This window comes from Cyrtonyx montezumae, unplaced genomic scaffold, assembly GCF_038088225.1.
Source record: "Cyrtonyx montezumae isolate F1298 unplaced genomic scaffold, pur_monq_1.0 scaffold_2, whole genome shotgun sequence".
NCBI classification, from domain to species: Eukaryota; Metazoa; Chordata; class Aves; order Galliformes; family Odontophoridae; genus Cyrtonyx; species Cyrtonyx montezumae.
The window spans coordinates 45355975-45383764 of record NW_027071936.1 but is presented as its reverse complement, the minus strand read 5'-3'; the positions used below and the strand labels follow the sequence as shown (position 1 = coordinate 45383764).

The following is a 27790-nucleotide window of genomic DNA, read 5'->3' as shown; positions in this document are numbered from 1 at the left end:
ATAATCCTCCTGAAAAGTTATTGCTCTAAACTGACTTTGTAGATTCTTAAAGTTTTTCAAAATTTGAGATAAGGAAAAATGAGTGCTGAATTGAGTTATCTCTCTATAAGATACACACATAGTGCATTTTCTAAAGAGGGAGCAAAAATATCTAGAAATAATACTTAAAACTCCTGTAAACTTAATTTTTATTTTTTTCAAAATTGTGAAGAATCATATATATGCTTGTGTTTGTCAGAAGATCTTAAAAGTACCAAGGCAATATATAATTATCTTTTAATGATTTTCTATATATATTGCTCATCGTCCTTTCAAAAAAGTAGGAAAAAGGAAATGGTTAAAACATAAAAATTCTGCTTGTTCACAAATCATTATTTTTACCAGTTCTAGAAAAACACTGCATTTTACTGATGTTATATTTACATTATTACTATTTTTACTATTATTACTATTTTAAAAATTCATTTGTCATCATTGAGTAAGTGAACTTTGCTTCACGTCTTCTGTTTAGTGAATTATTTCAAGTGCTTACCGCCAATATCTGGCCGAAGCTTATTGTCATATCCTTGAAGTAAGGAGTCCAGTATGTGAGTCACATCCCCGCCATGAATCTTTGGTGCAAGGACCCATGTTTTATTCACAGTTAGGTCTTCGTCATCTTCATCATCTGCTTTATCAGCTCTAGTAGTGATTGAATTGAAAAAAGAAAAAAAACAAGCTTAGAGAAAAACAGTGAATCCAAATAACAAAGAGATGAAAGGAAAACTGGAAAATACTGAGCACTTATAATGCATTCTAGTGCCAACAGAAAGATGCAAACCCTTATTTCGAACATCAACATTTTATTTTATGACTGAAAAAGTGTAAGCTAATATACACATTGATAGAAGTGTTGACACATTACACATACTGAGCTCAAATAAGTAATACTCACAAAAGTATTCTCTTATTCTCAGCCTTTTCCTGCCCTAAAACTCAAAAAGGAATTTCCAAGCTTTCCCCTATATATACCCCATTTTCAAGTTATGGCACTTGTATTTTTTAGTGATGCTCATTCATCATAATAGACTCACCTTGGTGTCAACAACATTAATAGCATTTCTTACTTCGTAGTCTCTTCTTCTTGCTATTATATAAAGAATTAAACCTACATATCTTCACTCAACTCCTTTGAAACATTAAGAAAGCAAACAAACACTGCATTTATACAGTATGACTAAACAGCTGCAGTCGTGTCAATATGTAGATGTGGTACAGTTGAAATCTTTTATCACTCCTTTAACTTATGCTTATTTGTTAGCTACCTCTTTTATCAAGGTGGCACAATTGCACAAGAAAAACACTCATGTTCATTTATTGCCTATCTTTTAAATAGATAAGCAGCAATATGTATTTTATCACTAAGTCATTAGAAAAATGGCAATACCTTAATTATGTCTGCAGATTCACTCAGACATCACCAAAAGGTCAAAGAATGCCTGGAAGTAGTTTTCTTTCCATTTGAATCAAATGAGTGTGGACTTAAATATTCCTCTAGTGCTAGTTTGCAATCAACATTACTCATCCAGCTCATTTCAGGGAACTGCTATGAGCGTCAAGTCAGGCAAAGTGCATCAGACTGATAGCAGTAACTCTGACAGTCACACAGCGTATCTTCACAAATGGACACTAGCTATTATTACTGGGGGTGTGCAATTCATATAAATCAGTTCCAGTGTTAGCATAAGCTTAGCTATTCCAGTAAAGGAATTAAAGTACTGTTCTTGTACCAATTTGCATTGTACACTGAATCAAAAAATGTTACTGATAAATTATTAGAAAGGGATTTTCAAGAGTTTTTACATTACTTACACTTACACTGTCTTCAGGACTAAGGGTAACACTTTCAGTGAATCTTCTACAGGAGTGAAGATCATGAGACCTTCCAGGGGGAGACAACACTGAATTTACAAGAGTAACAGTCAGAAACAGTCAGGGAAGGACAAAGATGGAAGTCATGCCTGGCTATTACTGTATTACTGTAGTCCTTTGTGAGAATGCACCAAAACAGTCTGTATTTATAATTCTTTGCACCACCTCCCAGATAACACTAAGTTTCACTGAAGTTCAAGATATCACCATTGTGAAAACTGCTCTGTTTTCAGCATGCCTGCATGATTTGGGAAGTGCCACAGTAATTCGGGAGCTTGCCACAACTCAGTGAGTTTCCATAGGGTGAACGAAAGGCACTGCTAATATATCAAGGCTTTTATACCTAGCTTGCTGCAAACAACTCACAAGAGTCTACTATAGCTGGAAGTGATGTGCAGTCTAAATACAAGGTTCACCATCAGTTTTCCCTGTAGCAATCTAAAAAGTATTTTCATTCTTTTAAATTGAAATGTATTGTATAATACTGGCTATATATTACTGCACAACATAAACATTATAGAAATGTCAGATATTAAATATTAAACATCTCTAATTAGCAGGATTCTGCGAATGTGAGCACTAAAAGAAGTAGAAAGCAGAGTTTTATAAGTGTATGCCCTGTACCTTACATCATGCAAAGCTATCTATTGCCATCTCTTTCATGTTTCATTGCCTTGCTGCTTTTTTATTATTATTATTTTTGGCCTGGTAGTTATCTTACATCATCTAATTGCTATGTAAATTTGCTTAAGGTTTCTAAGAATGCAGAGGTGATCCTTGCTTTTCCCCTGAGGCATTAAGATGATGAGGAGTAAAATTTAACTTATAAACAGCTCTCTAAGAAAAGAAATGTTCACTACAAAACTGATCTTTTCTTTCTCACTATTTTTGTTCCCCAGCCTTCAAACAGCAGAAAGTACAGAAAAACAACCTAAGATCCAAGAGCTCTGTACAGACTGATGCAGAATGACAAGCATGCAGTTCTATCCTTCTTTTGTCTTCCTTTTGATTGGCTGGGTATTAAGCAAGGGTTCTTCATGAGAGGGTGGTGGGTGTGGAGCAGGCTCCCAGGGTAGTAGTCACAGCCCTGAGGTGCCAGAGTTCAAGGGAAGTTTGGACACCACTCTCAGACATAAGGCTTGACTTTTGGATGGTCAGGAGTTGGACTTGATGATTCTTATAGGTCCCTTCCAACTCAGGATGTTCTACGATTCTAAATTAACAAAAATAAAAGAAAAACATAAGTACATTTCAGGTTTTCACTTACTATTTTATCTAATGAGATCTCTCTGAACTTGCAGTCTTAAAACTTGGAACTACAGATTTGTATATAGATGAGGACACTAAGAGCTTACTAAAAGTTATTAATAATGCAGTATCAAGGTGAAAGGAAGAATTCCATCCCATCATCCAACTGCTTTTTCCAGTCACTACTAAAAAAATCTGTTCAACAAGGTACAGAAACTATTTTCTAATTCCATACCAGTACACTACCTTGCAACTCACTTATCCATTAACTAAACCAGTAAAGAAAATATTGCAAATTTGAAATTAATATAACCAAATATGGAGAAAATAAGCTCACACTGTACAAAATAATAATAATAATAATAAAAATAAACTATAGCCTAACTTTTTCTACTCCAATCATACTGGCCTTTTCAGTGATGACACTAATGTCTTGCTACAAGAATACCATCTTTTTTTCTTAAACTATACTTTAAAACGTGACCAAAATCAAGCAAGTAATAAAGGCTATAATTTCTCTGTAATACTATTGGCAGCCAGTTCTGCACTTCTGATTCAAAGGCCATACCTGCTGATGTGCAGTCACATAACAGAGATAAGACAGAAATAAGTCTGGCTGAAAAAAGGAAGCGACCAGAATATATAGGATACCTTCCGTATGCCTTCCAGTGAAGCAGAGCATATACCACCTGTCAAACCTGAGTTTTCCATCGAGTTTTTGATGGAAGTTGGATAAAGCAGCTAGCTCCCAAACAAAGCACACAGACCCAGGAATGCGATATGCCACACAGTAGGTACGTATTTGTTTCCTGAAATCAGAATTACTTTTGTCATGCTAAATTCATTGACCAATTGCATTTCAATGGTAGGAAAAAGCTTCAGAATTAAGAAGTCAGCAGGATTTGTTGAGATGCTGTTACCAGAATCTAACTGAGGGTGTTGGACCATATTCTTTAAAGAAATATTCACTTTAGAGAGCAAGATGGTCCAAAAATGTTTACCTTTCAACACATTTTCTGTGCTACTCAATCCACTTTTCAAACTCCAGCTTTTTCCCCAGGGTTTGGAATGGAATAAAAAATAGAAGAGAACAAAATTTGGTCTGAACCAGAAAACAAAATGTTACATTTAGCAGTAACAGTTAACCTTTGCACCTTTTTACTCCTTCATAGCTGAAATAAGATTAATGCCAATCAACTCCATCCCAATGTTAAGAGTAGCACCTTTCTCTCTCTCTCACAACCCCAAGAGGCAAAATTAACTTAAGAGGAATTATTTTCCTTTCCAAGCTCTTCTAAAGTTCATATCACTATACACCGACTATCACATTTGATCCTCTCACCATTTACTGTAATTATTTCAACACAGTTCACTCAGTAGGTTTTCTACAGACAGGAAAAATCTGAGCACAAATATGACAACAGTACACTGAAACACCTCTTTTGCAGGGCACAGTGCTATCTTACATCTATAATTAACTATGTTAATCCTAATTTTACTAATTCTATAAGTATGAAAGATTTCATTTCTTAACATGCTTGTTGTTATGACACTTCAGCTAGACTTATAAACTCAAGAGTAACTAAACTACATGTATACAGTGAACAGTAATTAGGCACAAAGTGCCCTAATTATCCTCTCTGTCCTTCAACTAATTGGAGACATTACCATGACTAATAAATCCCTCTGTACAAGCAACTAATATCTGAATAAGCCTTTTCAACATCAGACAGTGATCATCTTCAGACATTAATATCATAGGTCTTTGTTCTACTTTAAATATGAGAAAAAACAGTCACATGAGCTTTAAGATGCAATTAAAATCTGGCAGATCATGTAATAAACTAAAAAAAAAAAAGTGGCTATAGTTATTGTTGCTACTGCCATCTGCATAATGCATATTAAAAGTATTACACATAGAACCACACATATACCAGAAATGTCATATTCAGTTTTGTTTTCCTCTCCTAGGTTCCTGCTCCCATACAACACACACAAGGGTCCACAGTTCCAGGAAGAGTTGATCTATGTGGAACCCATAGAACTTCAGAAGAAGCACTAGAGACTGACCAGAAAACAGTTATCTCAATTGCCTTTTCATGCTTGTGCACAAGCAATATCAAGCTCCAGGGGCCATGAGGTTTAAATAGTAATGCACAGTAGCTTTGTCCATTTGGAGATAATGAGTTCCTTCCTTACATACAATACTCTGTCTGGTGAGCACTTAAAATAAATATAAATGCATACTTTATATCATATACATATATAATGTGCATATACAGTGTTTCAGATAAGTTCTACACTGAAAGAGCTGAAAGGAACGTCATTTTCCGTTGTGCCTTATACACATCAATGAAACCCACAAGAATAGTTGTGTTAGGCCATTTCACTGAGTTAACTTCTCCAGCCACAGTCAAAAGCAAGTGCTTTATGAATTTTACAAATATAAGGTCAGTGACTGCAACACTTCTCTGGCATATTCATTCAGTTGCAAAAAAAAAAAAACCCATGATCAGATCTCTCATCTGAATAAAATCAGCATAATCCTGTCTTACTGCAGAAGCACTACTAACTTTCTCTGCTGTTAATAAGTTAAGGAATCCACTACCTTGCAGAGGGCATCTCACACATCTGACCTCTCAAGATAGGCTAAAAGAACAAAAATAAAAGCAGAAGACAAAAGTAAAAGCTCCTTTTAACGAGCAGATGTTGGAATATTTGCATTTCTAGAAGATCAGTCTCAGTTCTGCTCTTCTGCCCAGCAAGTGAACAGCTTCAGCACTAAAGATTCGAGTAGAGCCTTTACAAGGGAAAGGAGACAGATAAGAGGAGAGAATCAGCACTTCACGTGCCGCAGTGAAGCAACAAAAGGCTGACACTAGATACACTGAGTGGGACTTGAGAAAGAAAGCACCACAGATGGGTCTGCTCCTTGCACACACTGCCTGCCCAGCTTTCAAAAGCTTGTATAATGACAGAGCACGGCAGAAATGGGAAGATCACGTCTTGGCCACCTTCACAAGAATAAAAGCCACAAGAGAAAGTTTAAAAAACTGCAAGACTCCACAGTCAACAATTACACTCTGCTTCTTTTTATACTTAAGATCCTAGCAGTCCATATGCTTTTGTCATACTTTAGGATTAATTGGATGATTCTTGTTTATAATATGCTGTATTCACTAGTTGTGCTTCCAGTATATTACTACTTTCAAACCAAACAGCTAAGTTTTCCAGGGAAGCTTCCAGCAGGTCAGACGTCTAACCAGACATAATAACCAGACTCCGTAACACCAAGCATGATACAGTTGCACTAAGGATGCACATTTCATTGTACCATCAATGAGAATACAGAGTCAGAGGTCCCAGCCAAATCCCATGAAAAAGACCTGAAGCATTTCTGAAAAACAAGACATGGAACTCTCAAGATTTATTTTCAAAACTTGATGTCTGAATTCACACTTACCTGTTACAGGAAATTTCAGTGGAAGTTAACTACTATGTATTTCTTTATCTTCATCACTGGTATGCTTTATTCATGGAAGAAATTTTCTGGAAAAATACTACAGCTGCAAACAAAGAAATGCAGCTACTTAAAACATGATTCCAGAAAGTGTTACTAGCTCTTTCCAGTACTTTGGGATAGAGCTGACGTGTTTCTTCATCTTTATTCTTCCTAAACTGGTTTGACACTGATTTGACAAAAACATCTCTTTTCTTTTCTTCCCCCCCCCCCCATCCATTTAATCTCAGATGCTTTTATCAATTTATTCTCTTCTCTCCCCCTTTTTGCTTTGCTTTGCCAGAATCTGGCATCTCCTTTTCAGTATCAAAATAACTTTATTTATCCCCCTGAAGTAATCAGATTATTATTTTTTTCTCTACATACTTTTTTTTTTTAGTGTGTCTACCACATATTATTGGGATAATTCTTGTATATATACCAACTCTCTTATGCTCTTTTCCTTCCCTAATCTCATACTTCTCAGACTGTTCATATTTTTCTGTCCTGTTTCCTCTTCCTCTCTGAGTTTTTACTGAATAAATGAATCTGGACCTTAAGTCAGATAAGTAAAAAATAAAAATCAGAGAAAAGTGTGAAAATGACTTTTAAAATATCTGAGATTCTTATAATAGAGAAAGAAACAATACATTCTTAGGATAAACAGTATCAAATAGGTAAAGTTTTGTTAAAAAAAAAAAATCAGAGTCCTAACATAATAAAAGGTGGTGTCTCATCAATCCTTTCCCTGTAATAAGAAATATTGCCCCCAAATCTGAAACTTGAGATTATCAGACTTGTGTATCTTAATGCATATCTCAAGTATTGTGTGATCAAGCTCTTCAAAGACATAACAGCTTTGAATTACATATCTGAAATACATAAAACATTTCTCCCACACTCAGTAAGTTTAGTACAATTAACTTTAGTCATTGCAAGATCATCATTTAGAAGCATTATCACATTTCTTATAAAATGATCTTCAAATTATCTGTGATACTAATACAATAAAAACTATCAAGAACAATTCAATCAGATTTAATTCTGATCACTTAATGAAGGCACAGTCCAACTGCAAATAACATTTATAGAAATGCAAATTTTTGACATTCACAACAACAGGTATTATTAAAGATACTTCACTGAAATAATTTTTTTTTCTAAACTAACACAAGTTTATCTCCTCCTATGTCAAGTGTAATTAAATGCTCTGTAATATTTGAAATGACATTTTTCATATTTGTTCTTATTAGTTCAAATAGCTTCAATGATCTCCTAGAAATTATCACCTGGAATCAAAGCATCACAGTGATTCTTTAACCATCTGTCATCTCATATAACAGTGAGTTAATTTACACTTGAAAGTTAATCCAAATATTGATGTGCTCAACCTGGTATAACTGCTACCACTGTTCCTACCAAGTCATAGTCCAAAAATCAAATGAAAACTTTTTTCACATATTTCTGCCTTCACAGCAGAGTCCAGTTGGGTCTGTTCCACTGCTTAGCTATCCTTCCAGTGATTATTTTTTCCTTTATACCTTACTGGGACTTCCCCTATTGCAATTCATCATCATTATTCCTCATTCTCTTACCATGCAGCACTGAGAAGAGACTACCTATGTCTTCTCAGACACCCTCTTGTAAGTGCTGGGGGCTGCTGATGGGTCCCATCAAGGCTGTCTCCAGGCTGAAGAAGGCCCAATCTCATAGCCCCTCCTCACTAGTCAGTCTCTAGCCTGACAAGCTTGATGGCCCTCTGCTATGTTCTCCAATTTAGACCCAAAACTGGGTGCAGTATCTCTCCACATGGTTTAACAAGAGCTGAGCAGAGAAGGCCAAGTCGCTTCCTCCAGTTTCCAGAGTGTATTCCTGTTCAAAAAGCCCTGAAATGCTCTCCTGGCAAAGCACAACCTCTCTCTGACAAAGCTGCTCCCCAGCCTGTCCAGCTGCCAGGAGTCTCCCTGCACAACTTACAATTCAGCCTTGACTAAATTCATAACATTCCTCACAACCTCTCCAGGTCCCTCTGAATGGCAGCCCTGCCCTCAAACACATGAACCTTGAATAAGCAGTCTCTCAATAGGTTAAACAATATTAATTATCTTCAGCAAAGACCTTGCTAACATCATTACTCCAGAGCAGACATTTTCTGCTCTAGGTAAGTGAGGAAAACAATCACACTTCTCACCTTGTCCTGTTTTTTTTCACACCAATACTCAATGTTCTGATTACAGACTTGCAGAATGTAATGCATTTTGTTTTGGCTAACAAAGCTTGGTAAATTATTGACTGTAACACCCACAATCCCAGTGAAAGTACTCCTTCTATTCTCAGAAAATCATTAGTACAATATCTTAAGGCAGTTCTTTGTCTAAAGAAGTACTTGAAAATGCCCATGATCTTCAGTAAGTTGGTAATTTTTTAGTACAAACATTTCTAATTCTAGTTGAAAAGTTAGCTGAGTGACCCTATGCTATCAAGAGTATTTTGCCTTTGTAGAAGTTTTAGACAAATATAGATCAATCTTATTCTACCAGATGTCTTCTAAAGAAAGCTTTCCCACCATTGTATACAATGGAAAATAAAACTTATCAGGAAGATAAAGTAGATCTTAAGAAAATCTGTAGAGTCTTGACTGAAAACAAAGAGTAAATGAACTAAAAGTCTTCAGGAGACTTACTTCAGATGGATTTCAATGAAACCTAGCAATGTAGATAGGTAAGTCATACCTTCTCTATTGTTTTTATCTTCTTTGTGAGCCTTGGCCAGACCATAAAAATGTAAACAGCCATATTCAGCTGCTCAGTCAGATCAAATAATGTGGCAGAAATTGAGATTAGGAGAAGAGAAGAAAAAAGGATAACCATAGCAAATTATAAAGCCTAAGTAGATGTAACTAAATAGAGACAAATAGTACCAAATACTAAATAAAACCACTAAGGAAGGACATAATAAATAGGCTTCACGCTTCTGAATATCTGAAAAATACTAAGCTCAGTAGTATCTGATCTCCTAGGAGTGTCAGACTAGAATCATCACAAACACAAATAAATCCATGTGCCACATGTGCCACTCCATTTGAGAGACTGCAGATTTTTATCTGCAGTTGACTGATGGAAGTTTATCATCAAGCTCAGAATGAACTGATGTATTGTTGGTAGGTTAAGTGCTTTGATTAAAGAAACGTTTTCAAGAACAGGCCTAGGCCTAAGCCAAGCCTAGTATAAATGAACACTGAGAAACAGAACCTCCAAAAAAAAAAAAAATCATTTACTGTAATTAAATTACATCCTATGATTACTACAGAATTCTTCTAATCACAGATTTTAGCTTACTTTATCAATTTATAAAGTGTCACCTATGTCACAGTAAAGTTTTCTCTTTTGAGGTATTTTCAATTATTTCAGCTGCTGGTATTTCTACATCCTCATGTGAATATTTTTTCTAACAGAATTCACTGTATATTTCCTTCAGAATCATCAGGTAACTGCAGATCTACTACAGAGATAAAACACAAACCAAACAAGCTTATTGAAAATGCTTGCAAGATCTGGCACAATCCTGAGCAGGTACCACACTAAGAAATATATATAGACTGAAGTAGTAACAGAAACAGAGACTTATATTGAACTGCATACCATAATTGCAGTATATAGATGAAACTGGCTTATTATAGAAAAAGCTGAAAAACTACAATAACCAGACAATTACAACATATCTCTAAGAGAAATACAGTTAATAGGATCTACTAACATTTTAGTGTAATTGCTGTTAGGCAATTGTGGACTAATCTGAACATCAATGGAACTAATGAGTAATCACATGAAGAGGTAAATATACTCAGTAAGGGCTAATGCAAGTTCCTAAACTATGCAATAAAAGGTTTGCTGTCTCCCTCCAAGCAAAGTTTTCTCTTCTCCACTGTACTGCACTGTGCATATATTTTACAAGAGAAGAGTCCTACTTCTTGTTAGATGATAGATAAAATTTATGGCTGTCAGAGTAGTTCCCTACAGGACGCAGTCTGCAAGCCATTGGATAGATGGTCTTCACTGAAAAAGCAAAATGCTAGGGTACGCCTCCACAGTTCACCTGCATCGGGTCTGACACAATCTGGTACATATTCAAAGGTTGTGTGCTAGAGAGGTCAAATTTCTCCCTCAAGTAAAACTTTGGGCCTCGTTTATCTTTAAAAACATGTATATAATTTTTTCTAGCATGTAAATGTGACATTGCACAACGAAGAAAAAAATCATCAGTGGCAAAGTTAGCAACATAAATTAATACTTAATATACAACTTTTGCTAATATAAATTTCATCCAGATGAACTTTGTTCTGAAAGACAAATTGGACTTTGGTATTAAATTATTAATAATAAGACTTAATGCCTCATGGTACACTGCCTTAAATAGGAAGAAAACCGTATTAAATGGATTAACCATCAGCAACTCTATAAAATCTTGAATAATTTAATCCAGTGGGAATGTATCTCATGTTACCTCAGATCTTTTCTATCTACAATATCTGTCTATCTTGGTGAAAACAAGAAAAATAACTACATATAATTTAGGAGCCCAAGAGACATTTATACCCTACCACGGATGAGGAAAAGGATTTGAGGATCAAGGCAGAAAGCAAAAGGAACACAAGATACACTCACTGGGGCAGTACTGGAGCTAATCCCAGGACGTATTATCTCAGGAGTAGGGAAGTAATATTTTGTGTGTATATACCATTAGTGAGGCTAATATTTGTATAATCTGACTATTTTTAAGGTCTGTTCTTCAAAGAAAAATCGCAGAGGGTTTACAAAGTGGATAAACGAATAATTCAATATTTGCTGAAGAATTTAAAGTAGTTCAGTTTACTTATCTAAGAGAAAAATGTAAGCTGCTGTCAAGTTTCCTCTTAAACTAAACGTGCCAAGGAAATACTTCCAACAGTAGACTGTATCTTGGGTAAATCCAATTCAATGGAAAATTCCACTTTGCTCTGAATATCTCTAACTGCAGCACATTTATATAAAACTTTTGTTTTGGACTAGATCATTCATCCCACAAGAACTGCAAGGCAGTTTTGCATTCCTGGGAGGTGAGGAAGTTTCTCCAAGCAGGGAAGCAACCTACAAGATGCCGTGAGTGACTATGCTGAATACAGAACATTGAATGCTTTCTAACAAAAAAAAAAAAAAAATCCCTTTAGAATTGTGAGGATGAATTTGAGGTTTTCTAAGAGCTCTCTTCAAGGCAAAACTTAACCAATGCACACTGGACAAGAACAAGCTTTTACAACTGGCCTTTCTGATGAAAAGCAGCTTGTGTAGACCACTCCTCCATTCCTAAATGGCAACTGCAAGCATGGGTTGTAGTACGGAACCAGAGGTACAGAGTCATAGATTTCCTTGGAAATGGACCAAAGCACATGGGATCCAGTGTTTGGGCCAGATGTAGCACATGGCACAGGGGAAAAAATATGGCTCTTGCAGCTACCAGAAGGCAGCAGAAGATCCATCAGCAGGAAACTAGAAAAAACTGATTACAAATATTGCAAAATATTTTAGATTCCTCACCAAATCTCTATGCAGGGACATAAGACAGTTATACTGAAGCAACAAGTTAATGAAGAAGCCAGGTGAAGTTTCACAGCTTATTCTGATGTTGGACCAGATTATCACAGCAGATCCTGCAGATTTAAACATCCATCAATGAAAGTGTATTTCAGAACGTATGTGTTTACATCTTTGCCATCTGAGAATTTACTTCTTCAAAGTAAATTCCTTTCTGACCAACTCCTGATGAACTGCAGTCAGCTCTATCACAACAACACCACCAGTGTTGTTGCACAATTTAACGATTTAAGTTTAAATATGCAAAACTGGGTTTTTACATAGGCCAGTAGGCCACTGAACACAGCAGACTATTTCCACTCTTATTAATAAAAGCATACACATGAGTAAAACTGAAAAAATCAGAACTTCCATGTCACCTCAAGATTAATTCATTTGCATCTGAGTTACTCCTCCTTACAAATTATTACTGTTAAGTGAAGTTGTTAAGAAATAAAACTTAGTGACACTGCCATCCACCACTGTTCAAAATGCTGTCAGTGTACTACCATTTATAATTACTCTCTGTCACTTTTTAACAAATATGTTATATTATTATTTAATCCAAGTACGTGCTCAATTCAGTATGCTGTGCAAGAAAGAACTACACAGATAATTAAAAAAGCCAAGGCACTCACAATTCTCTCATAAATGTTACTATAAAAATGATTCTTTTCATATCTTGGGAGATGTTCACCTTTTTTTTCCCTGTATGTTCAAAACATACAACCTCTTCAGTACATATATGACAGCACATACCAGGGCAACTCGCTTCATCACAGAGTATATACCAAGAAAATCAGTTTCCCCATTTCAGCAGTCCTGCCTACTGACCGTGGAAACAAGATTATGTTGTATTCAACCCAGATTGTTGCAGTTCCTCTACAACTTTAAAGAAAAAACACAGGTCCTTCTACCTCTTGTAATTCACTGTGGTCACACTGATAAATCTGTGAAAAAGCTGACCAAAGTCCGTGTGTGACCACCTATAATATTTTCTACCCAACTTCACAAGGCTTAACTTGGCAGCAAGAACATTCTTATTTAAAAACACAATATTTAACTAACAGGAAGTTAAAAGCAATTCAAAATGTCATTGAGTTTACTATGAGAATTTTTTTTCTGATTACCATAGTTTGAGGATTTCCTTTAAATCCATTACAAGAAAAGAAAACAATGCACAACAGTAGTATTTTTTTAGTATTTAACTATTTCTACTTAGGAAACAAATAAATTGCTAATAAATTGTACATTAAACAACTGACTGTACTAAGAAACAAGTTCTTCCTGAAAAAGGAGTAAGGATAATAATGAATAAACATCACACGTGTTCAAACGAAATACCCAATCTTTATCATCAAGCATTAGGAAACCAATGTTTTTATAACATGTTTAACTTGGATTCAGAAATTTATCCAAGTAGAAAATGTAAGCTGTATTACACATAAATTGCTCTGAAATTAATGCTTACTATTTGTGTGGAAACTGCAACAGATACAAAGAGTAAAATAACAGTGTTTGATAGAGCAGATTTTTAGCACAGTCACCACCATTAGCTATGCAATTTCACCAGCAATGAAAAAAAGCCTGTATGCCATGCTTGTAAATATCTGCATAGCCATCCAGAATGTGGTTTGTATTCCACGTCACTGTCACCACTGTTGACTTAAACCACTCACCACCTCGCTATGCTCACTGTTTGCTTTCCACACATGTTCAGCAAGTTCTGTTGATTGTCAATGGATGTCATTTTCTCTGCATGGAAGAATTCAGTGACACACCTTTGCTTCATATGCATTTCCAAGCCAGATGCCATTTTGCCCCTCTGCTGCCATATGCCACATAGCAACAAAATGTAACAGAATAGTGGAGGGAAGGTTCAACCTCTATCTGCCATACCACCAACACCTGCCTCTGACATTGTGATCCAACATAATAAAATAAGAAGCATTACTTTCAGAGCAACCCTCACATAAGTATTTTCCTAACAGTTGCCAAGAAGCGGAAAATAAAATGTTGACATTTACCCCTGCTGCCAGTCAGATAGTGATAAAGCATTTATAACTTGTTTTTCAGAACATACAGGTAAAAAAATCTAAAGAGAAGATAAGGGAAAATTAAGTGAAGCTGACAATAGATTCTTACAAAAGCTGAACAACACATCATTTGAATAGTAAAGGCCTTAGGAGGATGCCTTCATTAATATGCTCTAACTTATGGTTAGCTCTGAAGTGGACAGGCAGTTGGACTTGATATTTGAAGGTCCCTTCCATGTGAGCTATTCCATTCTGTTCTGTAGAAATTAGAAGAAATGTTGCAGTTTATCTGTACTCTGTACCTGTATACTAAAAACTAAGCAATATTAATTATGTTGTCAGCCCTCATAGTCTCCACATGAATTATCCATTTATTTGAGTTCAGTAAAATAATGGGTGTGCCAAACATGTAAGACTGCAGTGACTGGGAGGAATATTCTTTTCCAAAGCATACGCACTGGAAAGGCTCACCGCCCTAATTCTGAGAAGAGATGTAGCTACTGAAGAAACACCCCTGAAATGTACTGGCTCCTAAGTCCAGGTCTGTAGTGTATGTACTAAACCATGGGAAAACAGCTGCTTTATAGGACAGAGTTCAACTGCTGCAAATTCTTTCAGTGAAGGAAGTTTGGTCTAATGATACACTACAGTTTTGGGAGTAAAACACTAAAACAGTTAAACTCTTGGTTGATGTCAACCTCTGATTTCTTCACTTAGCCTTTAGCTATATGTTATATCTCAAGTAACTTCTACCAAGACTTATCACAGAATATTTGGTGTATTAATGGGGGTTTGGAACCAGGTGGTCTTTAAGGTTCCTTCTAACCCAAACCATTCCATGATCTGTGAAATGCACACGAAAACTTCTACAATTTGCAATCTTTTAAATATCTCTTGAAATGTGGATTGGCCCCCTCAGGATGTTATTTAAAACAAAACAAACAAAAAAAACTTCCAGCCCAGCCTATTCTTGAGAGAGATGTTGCTTCTACATGTGTTTGTTTGAACTTCAAGGAAAGGCTCTAGCTGAAACTACAGAAAGGAATCCAAAGCAGAAGAGCGTTTCCATCCTACTTTGTGGCAGGCTGCTAAAGGGCATCGAAGCTCCTGAGCTCTCTGCAAATGCCCTGAGTTGTAATGCAGCACACATCAGAGAACCAGGATCTGAAAAGCATGTCCATTTGCAACCACTTAAAATAATGACAGAGATTTCTCAATAGCCACCATTTTCTTACATAGCCTCTGAATGAAAAGAAAGGCTGAAAAGCATTCATTTGGATATATGCGTATTTATAATAAATGTTACATTTGATCTGAGTTGTTTGAAGCACAAAATAAAATAATGTGTGTAAGTAAATTCTTTTTCTCACAGGAAACTTCTCATCAACTTCTTTATAACTACTATTAATGAGATGTATACATACCATTCTACAAGTAGTCCTGTAATCGCAACCACTTTGACAAACCAAAAAGTAACTTTTTTTTCAGTTAGTCCTCCTCCCTGTAACCAAGACTTTGAACTGATCAATTAGCATGCATAATCTTTTCACTCAAACCGCTTGATAATTTATTTCATACCTGAGGTACAATATGTTCATTAAGAAGCTTTCTGAAATGCACAGCTGCACTGGTATAATTTCCATCAATGCTTTTGAAAAATATTTCCATAACACGACAAGGTTTTAAAAGACAGAGAAGTATAATCAATGGTGTCTCTAACTGGGATAACACAGTAGCCTTATGGAGATGCACTGAAATCAACATGCTTCACAGAGATTGATACAAGATCAGTCTGTTTGGAAGGGATATAGGCTCTAGTGGACTTGGGAAAAAAAAAAAAAAAAAGATTGTTTATAGGTTTTTTCTTTTGCTATACCTGCTTTAGCCTCTCAAAATGATAATTTGGTTTTCCTTCAAAAAGATTGAGTGACAGCTGAATTCCCAACACTGCCCTGTGATCGTTATAAGTATAACCTGTGGAATGATGCACATTATCACTGAATTATTAATGAAGTTGAACAATCAGATCGCTTTCGTGGGCGCTAATAACACATACACACAACAGCACCCAACTGTTGTGCTTTCAGCCCTCCAATTTAGCAACACCACTCCCTCCTCCCAAGTGACCGTCTCCAACTTCACGGAGCCGGGCACGCGTGGGGCCCGACCTCGCTCCTGGGGCCGTGCACGATCGAGGCCAGCAGCCCCCGACCACGCACTGCCCACTCGTTCTCCTGCAGCCACCGCTCGCAGCCCCGCAGCGCGGAGCCAGAACCTCGAGGAGAACGCGAGTGCACGGCGGCTTCGGCAGCTTGTTGCGTGGGGAGAGCGAGCGCTGTGAAACTCTCCCCGCGAACAAGTGGGATGCGGCAGAAGTTTTACTTTGCCGGTTGCCTCTTCTCCCGCAGCCTACCGTAGTACCTCTTTAATTATCGTTTCTTCCATTATTATGCTTTACTTTTCACTTTCGCAGCACGCCCTCTCCTCCCACCCCGAGGCACCCCCCCGGCCGGCGCCCCGCACTCACCCGCTCCCCAGGCGCACAGTGAGCAGCAGCAGCAGCAGCCGAGCCCCACGGCGGCGGCTCCAGCGGGATGCGGGCACCCCCCACGCATCCATAGGAGCGCGGGCGCTCTCTCGTCCCCGACTTTGTTCCGAAGAGGCTGGGGAACGGCGACCCTGCCGATCCCACCGCCCCCCCCTCCCCCCGAGCGGCACACGGCGAGGAAAGGGAAGGGAGGGGAGGGGGGGCGGGGAATAAATAAATAAATAAAACACCCAAACAGGTAGGAACGCACTCTACGAGGACGGAGCAACTCGCCCAATAGGCTCATCAGGTTGCTCCATAAATTATCCTAAAAACTGCCGGGCGAATCAATCCCTAGCAGAGGTGGAGCTTGCTTTACTAGAAGGGAAACACGCTTGGGGGGAAAGGGTGGCATTGATTTTCTATTTTCTCCAAAGAGGGAAATTAAACAGATCCTTAGGATATAGAAACGTGGGATATATAGAATATTAAATGTGCATTTAAAACTACGTACGTATATTTAGCCTTTTTCTTCCGTACACAGAAGACGGGAACATTGCGAGAGGATAAGCCGCAGCCCCACTGCCAGGAAAAGAGCCCCGGGGCTGACGTGCGCGGAGCTCCGCGGGAGCTACGGGGCCCGACAAATCTAGGGGGATGGCGGCAACGGCCTCGGGGATGGAGGAGCCCCCTACTCCCAGCTCGTCCCCAGAGGCCCTCCCCTCCCTCTGCCGCCCCACTGGATGCTGGCCACTCGCTTGGCGCGTAAGGGTGAGTGCGGAATCTACGCGCAGCCGGGGGAGGAGAGCTGAGCAAGCTCGGAGGCTGCAGGAAGCTCTGCGCGGCCGCGGAGCGCCCCCGGGGGGGAAGCGGAGGGTGCGCGAAAAACGCAAAACGCCCCCTTGTTGTTATTATTTCCTGTTTTCCCCTTTTTATTTTTCTTCTTTTTCTCCCTCTCCTTATTGCCGCTTTCTCCTCCCTCTTTTGGGAGACCCGAAGGAAAAAAAAAAAACCAAAAAACAGTAGAATATATTTCTGAACCTTGGAAATCCGCACGATGGTGCAATAGCAGAAACTCTGCGTCCGTTCTTCACCCGCAGAAGCCTCCGACTGGTGGTTATGCCTCAGCGGGATCAGAGCGTAAATAACTCGTATTTCTTCCCAAGGCTTTGTGGGGGACGGACCCTGTATCCTGCCCCTAACCTCTTCCCTGGCCCCGGAGGCGTCCCGGCATTCAGTTCTCTATGGGGTACTCCTGGAGCAGTCAGCTCTGCGGGAGGAACAACCTGCTTTATTGTCATCATCACCCTTTACGTCAAAAACGCAGCTGTATCACAAAGTAAATAATCCCCCATTCCGTGATTATTCTGACGAAAGGTAGTGTTTGGGGTTGGATTCTTTTCCTCATTGCACCACCATCCCTCTATTTTAGGCATACAGTTTACAAAATTCACCACACTTCAGAGAGCTTCAGTACATTAAGTGAAAATTCAACGACTTGAAAACTAATAACCAGTCCTGAGGGTGCTGGCAGAAGGTAAAAGCACACATTACTGCATGACCCGAGTTCTCTGTATTTGTGAATTAACGCGGCATCCTGGCGTGATAGAGGCATGAGCTCAGAAGAGAGAACATGAATTTGTTGCAGTGAGCGTAGAAGTAGCCCTGCTGTAGCTGGTGGCAGCAGCTCCGGGGAGCAGCTCTGCTTTCTCCACCAGCAGTGAGCAATCTCAGCCCCTCTCCATGTCTCCCTCTCTCTGCGAAGTCCTTCCACCCTATAAACAGCTATCGTCTTTAGGTCTGTTGTGGATTGATCCTTCAAGTGAGCTGTGCTTCACAAAAAGCCAGTGAATTCTCCTTCTGTCTTTAATTCCAACATTTATGGAGCCATTTCAACTCTTACCACTCTATAAAATTTAATCTCACCATTAAGATGTTGTATAATTAACGCAACTACTTAGAAAGTTTGACATAAGAAGTAATACTGCTAGTATCCTGGAAGAAGAAAACTTCTTTCTACATGAGCAGTTTGGAACAACGATTTAAAGATATTCAATTTTCCTCCTATATAGGTCCAACAGCCTGCTAGCATTAAAGGAATATATAGAGGATTATAGCTAAAACAGCATGTAGCTTCAATAGCGGGACAAAAAAGAGAGAGAAAAATCATTAGATTTCTGGGATTAGAATTCTAAGGAGAATAAAAGTGCCAATAAAAATAGTTTGAAATAAAATCAGCACCAATGAGGTTTCTCAAGTGACGGAACAATGATGTAGAGGCAATATAGAATGTGCTGGTTTTGGATAGTCCCAAGTCGGAATTTTCCTGTTAGTGTAAACAATAGTAGTCTACCCTTCCTGAAATTAATGGAAAAGAAAATGTTCTCTAAGTAAAATATTGGCTGAAACAAATGGGTTAAAAAACTTTGAAGGTTAAGCTCAAAATAATAGTAATAATAAAATAAATCTTAAACTTTTAGAAGAAAACCTGAGGATGAAAAAAAAAGTCATACTATGGATTTCTGCAGAACAAGATGCTGATACAGGATAACAAACTAAAGGACAACAAGTTATCTAGACTTGCTGATACCCGTCACCCACTTGATATTGGAGCAGCTGAACTAACGACATTTGAATTTTCATTTGCAATCATATTCTTCAGCTAAGATTGGGAGGGTAGTATTCAAACCAACCAATAAAAACAAAGCAAACAAACAGACCACCACAGGGTTCATCTATGCAATTTCACATCTATTAGGGAACACTTCAGAAAAAGAGCAATGCTAACATTCAAGCAAAAGTTTAGGATTCAGATCACTGTTGTTATTAAAGAGGAACAAACCAGAATGGCTTCTGCAAGGGAAGAATAGTATCTCTCTAACTTTCTCCAGTCATATTTAATGAATCCATGAAAAGAGGAACGAGACCTTTCAAAACTTTAAGTCTCTCACTTAGTTATTAAAAGAAAAATAAAATAAGCATGTGTATTCTGTATCTGGGAGGTTTCACCCCTAATATTGAAAGCATTTTGAGTCCTCCAAGTTTCATTGTTCAAAACCACTGAAGAACCTGAAAGTACTCATACGTGATCGTTCATAGCTGTGTCACACTTACCATATTTCTCTGGAACATAGCTACTTTCCTGACAGAAACACATGAAACTTGGCAGGTCTGGCTGCTTCCACACCACTTGGAATGCATAGAGAGCTTTGAAAAGCTGGCACTAATAGGTGGCTCACCCTCATTCACTGTGCTCGAGGAAAGTTGGTGGCCCAGACTCTGGTCCTCGTGTAAGGAATACTTACCCTGCTGAAAGCAAGTATGTCCCATACATGGAGAGGGAAGAGAAAATGATTACATAATTCTGTCCTCCATAGAAATAAAAGTGCATATAACGTCAAGAGCCAGAGGACTATTGCAGCTATTCCTTAAAAGAGTACATTTACTAAGTACATTTTTTCGTGAAGTTACACATGCAAACCCTAACTATGGATGCACAAAGTAGTTAGTTGCGCATGCCTTGCCCCTCAGAAGGCAGAGTATGCACGTGTAATGTACATAAGCATTCACAAATGCAACCAGATGCACCGTATTTTGAAAACGTTGCCCTAGTGGAAACAGTTACATTATCTGTGGGACAAATCAGAAAAAGTGGCTTTAAATATACAATAAACTTTCATACTTAATCCTACCCGAGTGTTTACTGTGTAATAAAATTCAAGAATGGTATGACAAATAGCACAGTAGCCTGCTGTTGCATCTGCTATAAAAAGCATCTCAAGAACAAAGAAAATGAATACAAACATTTTAGCGCTGACCTTTTAAAATGTACCTTTAAAGATGAATGTGGTAAGTTTCCATGCAAGAACTGAAAGACATAGAAACATCACTTCAGTGTAGCTTTCATATTATGATTAAAAACACACAATGATTGCATTCAGTGAAACGGTCAACATCTTAATAGAAAATAAATTATAAAACTCTCACTTCCCATAGCTAAATACCATTTTAATTAAGATTTCATCTCTGATACATTGATTTAACTGCTCACTCACTTATGTTATTCATTAAAATGATTACTAACAGTACGACTTTAGCGGCACTTAAAAATTAAGTGGGAGAAATAATCTCAAGTAGAGAACCATGGAAGTGGGCAGAAAAATAAGGGAAAACCAGGGGAGAGCCAGAGGGTTAGATCATATAAGACTACATCCTTTACAAATAGCATTTTTTACCATTCTCCTTTTATGCCACGATGAAATGAAACACACTGACGTGTGGGCAAATACAGGGTAACAAGGCTGAAGTGCTTAGGTAAAGAAAGATAATTTCAAATTGCACTAATTCCCTTGGCCTTCCTAGTACCTTTCAATAGACCTTGAAGCGTTCCAAAATGAGTCAGAAAACAGAAGGTAAATACTTCCTTGCCCCACTCTCTTTTTCAGGTTATAAATCAACACTCTACCTTCTGCTGTTTGAAAGTATTTTTTTTCTCCTCAGTCTCCCCCTCACCTTTCAGGACCATGTATTTCCTATCTTTCAACACAAGTGGGCTTTGTTATAGAAGATGGCAACAAACAGGAAGAGAGCTGCATCATAGCTGCAGCTGTGTGAGACAGCGAGGCCTTTGAGCATATGGGATATTTGCAGCATCTTTTGAGGAGCAGCTAAAAGAAAGTAAATTGCAGGAGTGCTGGAACCTATTGTGTTCTGATGCTAATGGCTTGTCACCCTGCGGAACTGGATTAGCATTACTCTAAAATAAAAACATATGAAGTGTTGGATCCTCAGCATCTATGTATTATCTCAGACTTTCTTCTGTAATACCACTGTATTTGCCAATATAGCCATAGCCATATTTCATGATTAGAGGACAAGAACCCTGGAATGAGTCATGACAAATCAGCCTGCTAATGTAGGTGCTCCCATACTTTCAAATCATACAGCAAAGAGCACTTTTCTTTTTGCTGTTTCCCTTTGTCTTCAGGCAGGATGGAAATTCTCTGAAAAAGATAAGAACAATAATTTTTTCACAGCTTACAGGATGCTCTCAGGAGACTAACATTTGATTATCTGTCTGGTCTTATTTTGTTAAAGGCTAACAGGGCAGCTGTCCTATCTGACTACTGTGAGCACTTGCTGTTCCAGCTAGAGCAGGAGGACAAAGACATGTGAAAATGAAAAATAATGGGGCAGGCAAAAGACTGTGGTCTGCACTTTTCCCAGTTTCAAAAATATCTGGTTAATACTTGGTTCAGCCTCTGTTGGAAGTTGAAAGTGGCTTTTAAGTATACCCTATCCTGATCGATTCGTCTTAGGGTCTAAGAAGTTTTTTAATCAGCAAAGCATAAGACATAGAAAGGTGAATCCCATTCATAAAACTGTTCTGTCACATAATTGAAAACTCTCTCCAGAATGCCAATTTAAAATCTCAGTAACAGAATCCCATAGCAAATCTAAATGAAGGGTAATATAATTGCTGTCCAGAACATTCTCTCTCTGCATTATGTCACTTGCTGAACTTCTGGAATTATTAATTGAACTCTGGACCTTTCAATTGTAACAAAAGCCCGAGATATTTAGGAGAATGCATTTTGGCATATTAGATTGCATTTCCCTGCATATTGCAGAGGGCATACATTCTTTGAGGGTTCACTAATTTTTCCCTTTCTTTTGCATCTTCATTTTTCTTCTTAAGGGTTTTTTTTAATGTTTGTTTCTTTTTTCCCATTTTCCCATTATGGGTTATGGTAGGATACACTAAAAAAATATGTTCAATTTTCATTTTGAATTAATCACAATTATCAGTATCTCCCATGTTTTCTAGGATAAGGAGAGACCTTTCTGAGCTGTAAATTATTTTAATTGTTATTGAGTATTCACAAAATCACCAAACAAATGTCCCATGATGTAGCTTGCTGTAAACTTAACTGTCAGATCAATAAATTTGTTTGCTGTGGTGGGAATAGGTCAAAAAATGTAATGTAAAACCAGCAGTGGTTTCAAGCTTAATTACTGAAACCAAAACAGTAAAAATAACCTTCCTAGTAGTGTGTCATGGCAAGTCCTCACAAGATTGTACAGTGATAATACTATTAATTACCAGATCAGAATTAAGCAGTGTTGAGTCAGAGCAATGTTTAAAGAGTAAAGAATATAATAATGAATATTGCATTTATCAAATTTGCTATCATATTAGAAGATATTTCACGGTTTGCTTTCAAAACTACCTAATCTTGTAAATAGTGCAGAAGTGCTTTGATTTTGTTTCTTAACTTCTCCCAAAGAGTAGTTTTCTCTTTCAGTGAACGTTGGAGGGGTGGGATTAGACTACTCTTAATTTCAGGATTTTTGCTCCTCTTGGTTGTACAGTCATTCTTTAATCACTGAGTTTCTTAATCTAGCATCTGCATGAGATGAAAATTCATCATTTTAGCATGACAAAAAAATATTGCAGTGCCAAGATAGTTCTAAGGAGTGACGTAGAAATAAGCTACTTTAAAATGCGAAAGCATTATCTTATTATTTATCATATGCTCTCAGGAAAGTCATTATCGGCTGTGATTATAAATACCAGTTCATTCTTTTGATTGGAGAGTGAGAGAACAGATGTTTCAGTTTGTATCATCGATGACTCTATTATTCTTGAGCAGGATCTTACCCCAGGGTAATTCAATCATTCTCCTGAAATGATTCCACTGATAAGACTGGTGATATTCATATTATCTGGTGCTTCAGCTGGTACTTTGGATGTTTTAGGCTTTGATTTCTCTAATAACAGAGAAAAGCAATGCATGTTTTGGGAAAGATCAACACTGTTATCAAATTGTATTAGCCATGTAAAAGAGTTTCCTTATTTAGTATGAAAAATATAAATTTAACTTAATTTGATTTCATAAAATGCAATTTAAAATTAAATTTCTAATTAATTTTGTCTCATTTCTTTATTTTAAAATATTTATTCTAAACTGCTAATCCTTTTTCATCATTAAGTACTCGTTAGCTCCTCGCAAAATGTCATCCACCCAGAGGCTAGCCCGTTTCCTTATGAAGTGCTGCAAATACCACAATCTGTTATTAGCTGCAAATCACAGGTCTACAATTGCTGTCAAGTAAAAGCTGTCACTTTCTGCATGAATGCCAATGTATACCATGGCTGAGGAATCTCCATCATACATTTTACACAGCTTTTTATCATAATCCTCACCTCCTTCCAGATCAATACCAGCATACAGATGTCCACTTACAAGTAGTTCGATGCTCCTCCTGGGTCACAATATTTCTGCTGAGAAACTTTATTTTAAGAGAGGTACATCCCCACTTCCATTTTCCAAAATTGTGTCTTTCTCTCCACATAGTTTCTTCAAACTACCTACCACAATCTCAGTGGTTTTGTATATGCTTTTTTGGTACTTTTAAAAATTTAATTGTGGTTTGCATACACTCTAGTTAATTGAAAGCACATGCCTTGAACATAAAATCCTTCTAGAAATACAGAAGACAGAAAGACAGTCACTCTTCAGTCTTATAGAATCATGGAGTGGTTTGGGTTGGAAGGAACCATAAAGCCCACCCTGTTTCACCCCCCTGCCATGGGCGGGGCTGCCACCCACCAGCTTAGGCTGCCCAGGGCCCCATCCTACCTGGCCTTGAATGGCTCCAGGATGGGGAATCCACAGCTTCTATGGGCAGCCTGTGCCACAGACTCACCACCCTTGTCTTTCTGCAGAGCCTTCTGTCCATCATGAACACTGTTTGCCTTTGTTCATTCTACAGATTTCTTACTATAAATTATTATATGATCTTCTGATAAAGTTCTGCCTCCAGGTTGTGACATTTACAGTCTGGGTTGTCAGCTGGACCTGAACTTCATCTGCACTCTCTTGGTGAATGCTGGGAAGAATGAGAGACTTTGCTTTTAGATAGTCTCAGACTTTGCTGTAGCTTTGCAGACTATGTCCATAGCAGAATGGAATCTGTCCCTCAAAAAAACAAACAAACAAAAAGTATCACAGTTATCACAGTTGAAAAGCACACTTTCATGCTTTCTTGTCCATGATTCACTGACACATTATGCCCAGCCTTATTCCCTGCTTAAGCCCCAGATAAGGTGAGTCAGAGTTGCACAAATACCAGAGACTGTAGAAGCACACTGAAATAGCAAAATAATTCTTGAATAGCACTGGTGTAGTCCCCTGCCAAATAGATATAACAGAGCATTTTTCTCCTGGTGACTAAACAGTAAAAACTGTCTTTAAAAATTAAAGCCACTGGCCTTCTTGAGATGATGGAGATTCTTGCTTGCAGCAAGTATTCTTGCTGGAACCTTATGTGAATGTCCTCGCCAGAAGCACATATTTCTTGTTCAGGCTGAGAGTAAGCTGTCTTTTCACAGGCATAGCATCTTTAATGATTTGTATCGAATGGGTGACCCTACACACTACTTCTGTTGAGGACAGATGACTTCATTAATACTATTCAAATTTCTGATGATTGAGAAGGCGTTGAAAATAAATCCATAGACTAACATTGAGCTTTCTGATAACATAAAACGATGGGCCACCTTACTAGATTAACCTAATGTAATCTTACATAATGTATGTAGCTGTGATGGTATTTCTTTTTTTTCTTATTTAGAAGCATTTCAAGAAAGCAGAATATGCTTTTATTCAAGCATGCTTCTTGAAATATTGTCAAATTTTCTCAGAGGAGTAATATAGGTAACATTTTTCACTGTGCTAAAATAATGTTTTCTGTTTAATCTATCCATAGGATAAAAAAAAGAAAAAAAGAAAGGTTTTTAGAAGTCATCTCTATATTTTGCTTCTCTTAAAGACACTATGTAACCATTAATATCAGGCTCTACAAGTGGAAAGATGCTGACAGTAAGGAAAAATATGTCACTAGCAAAGTGATAAGATAAAACTAAACTGATTTGTTGGATTAAATATTTAAGCTACATTTTTTTATTTTTTTTATTAGTACATGTACCTTAGAAGTACCACATTGCAGCAGCCCTAGCCTCTCAACCATAAGTATGGCAGGATGACTCTAAAACTTCAATGACTCTGGGAGGAACAGGTCAGAAAAGGGGAAGAACCACTCCTGTATTTTAAATTTCAGTGTTGGCTTTTAGTAGTAATTTTCTTATCAGCAAAAGAGAAAATCATGGTGCCAGTCTTTCTGATATTTTATAAAGATTCACCAGTTACTTTTTTATTTATCTTTTGCAGAGGTTTTAAGAAAGGAAAATAGAGGATACAATGTATTTGCTGCTGTAGACAGTTTCAAAATTTTTGGTTCTGTTTTGGACACACAGATCACGATAGCACCTCACACGATTACCTCTGGACTTTTCTCCTATTTATGTGCAAATAGATACAATACATATAATTCTATTGCACAATACCTTCCTACCTGTGGCGTGTAAGAGTGAAAGCCTAGCTCATCCTTCTGGTCTAGAAATTTATGCTGTTCTCTGAATTCGAACAATACATAAACTCTGAGAGTCATTTTTCATACTGAAGAACTAACATTTCACAACAGCAAGAATGACTTCTTGCACTTACTCTGGTGAAAACTAAATAGGTGATTGTTCGTAGATCTCTGACTTTCAATTCTTCACTGACCCACTGAGAATAACAGGATCTTTACCATCATATTGTTCTACCACCCAGGATTCAAGAATCAAATCTATTGTAATAGTATTTGTCTTTCATAGGAAACAAAATATACAGTTTTTGACAGCTGAAATAGCTGGAGAAAGGAGAGAAACTTTTGCATACACATTGTCTTTACCAAGTCTGAAAAAAACTTTGAAAATTTCCAAGCAAAATAGAGGTTAAATACAGTTACTATCAATTTAACGTAGTTTTATCTGTCAAACAGGAAAGCTGAAAGGAAAACACACTTTGCACCTATTAAGTGAGATAAACTGTAGAGGTAGATTCTGCTACTAAATCTTCAGACACTATTTTTCAAACAGATGTTGTAAATCTTAGTAACTTTATGTCTTCAGAACTAAATTCTCCTAAACTTGCAGAATGTATTCAAATATTCATTTTATAAATCAGTTGAAACTTTTGTCCCCTGAAGAACTCCCACTACTTCGGCTACTAGGAGTTTGCTTCCCTCCCTGATCTCCTGCCTGCAACAATACTTCTGCCCAGAACCTGTCCTGGTAGCCAGAATGTTTTATTTTTAGTCCTCTCCTTTCTCATAAAAGAAGTCAGTCTGCTGCTTTTGATAAAGGATTCCAAATTTTATTTCAAATATGTAACTGTTAAAATATTGAGTCTTCAATGGGAGAAGTCTTGCTAGCAGGCATTTTAAGCTGCCATTGTTACAAGCCCACAAAAGGTGATATCATTATTTGTGTGAAGCATAAATGGATTTTAAACACAGCTGTTATGTTTATGAGAAGAATTAATTCATGCTGGTAATAACATTGAGTTGGAATCAGTGGTTCAGGAATTGCATGCCAGTGCTACCCACCAATGAATTTTACATATTCATTGCATTCACACAAAATCACTTCAGTATTCTTACACAATTTTCAATAATATGTGAAGTACACTAAGGATTTGAGTTTAGTTCCATAAATCTCTGAACTCCTGATGCCAAAACATTGCACTGTCAAGTTACATACACCAGGGTGATGACCAAAACTAACATGCTATAAACTTTCAAGAATAGCTACTAAAATTTTAGTGACTGAAATGCCTCCTATTGTAAAGGATTTTGATTATAGTGATATTGCCATAACTAATATATATTATTATCAATTAGTCACTAGTGCATATCTGTGTAGAAATAGTTGTATGTGTGGAGCATACTTCCTGTGGAACAAATTCTTTAATAAGCCTTCTACAAGGATGTATGTTTGCCTAGGTTGTGCTCCATCAGAAAATAATACTTCCGAGGATCTTGAAAGAAATACAGCAGATACTAGAAGTTCAAT

General features: G+C 37.5%; 1 protein-coding gene across 2 annotated transcripts in view; it reads right to left on the bottom strand.

Moving 5' to 3' along the window:
* The window catches only part of GABRG1 (gamma-aminobutyric acid type A receptor subunit gamma1), a 48377-nt gene extending 31381 nt beyond the window's left edge, over positions 1-16996 (bottom strand). For both annotated transcript variants that reach the window (XM_065737072.1, XM_065737073.1), the window contains exons 1-2: positions 16831-16996; positions 533-681 (exon numbers count right to left, since the gene is read on the bottom strand). In XM_065737072.1, coding sequence (XP_065593144.1) covers positions 533-681; positions 16831-16922 — 241 coding nt within the window. In that variant the 5' untranslated portion in view covers positions 16923-16996. The remainder of the gene's footprint in view (positions 1-532; positions 682-16830) is intronic.
* Between the last annotated feature and the right edge of the window lie 10794 nt (positions 16997-27790).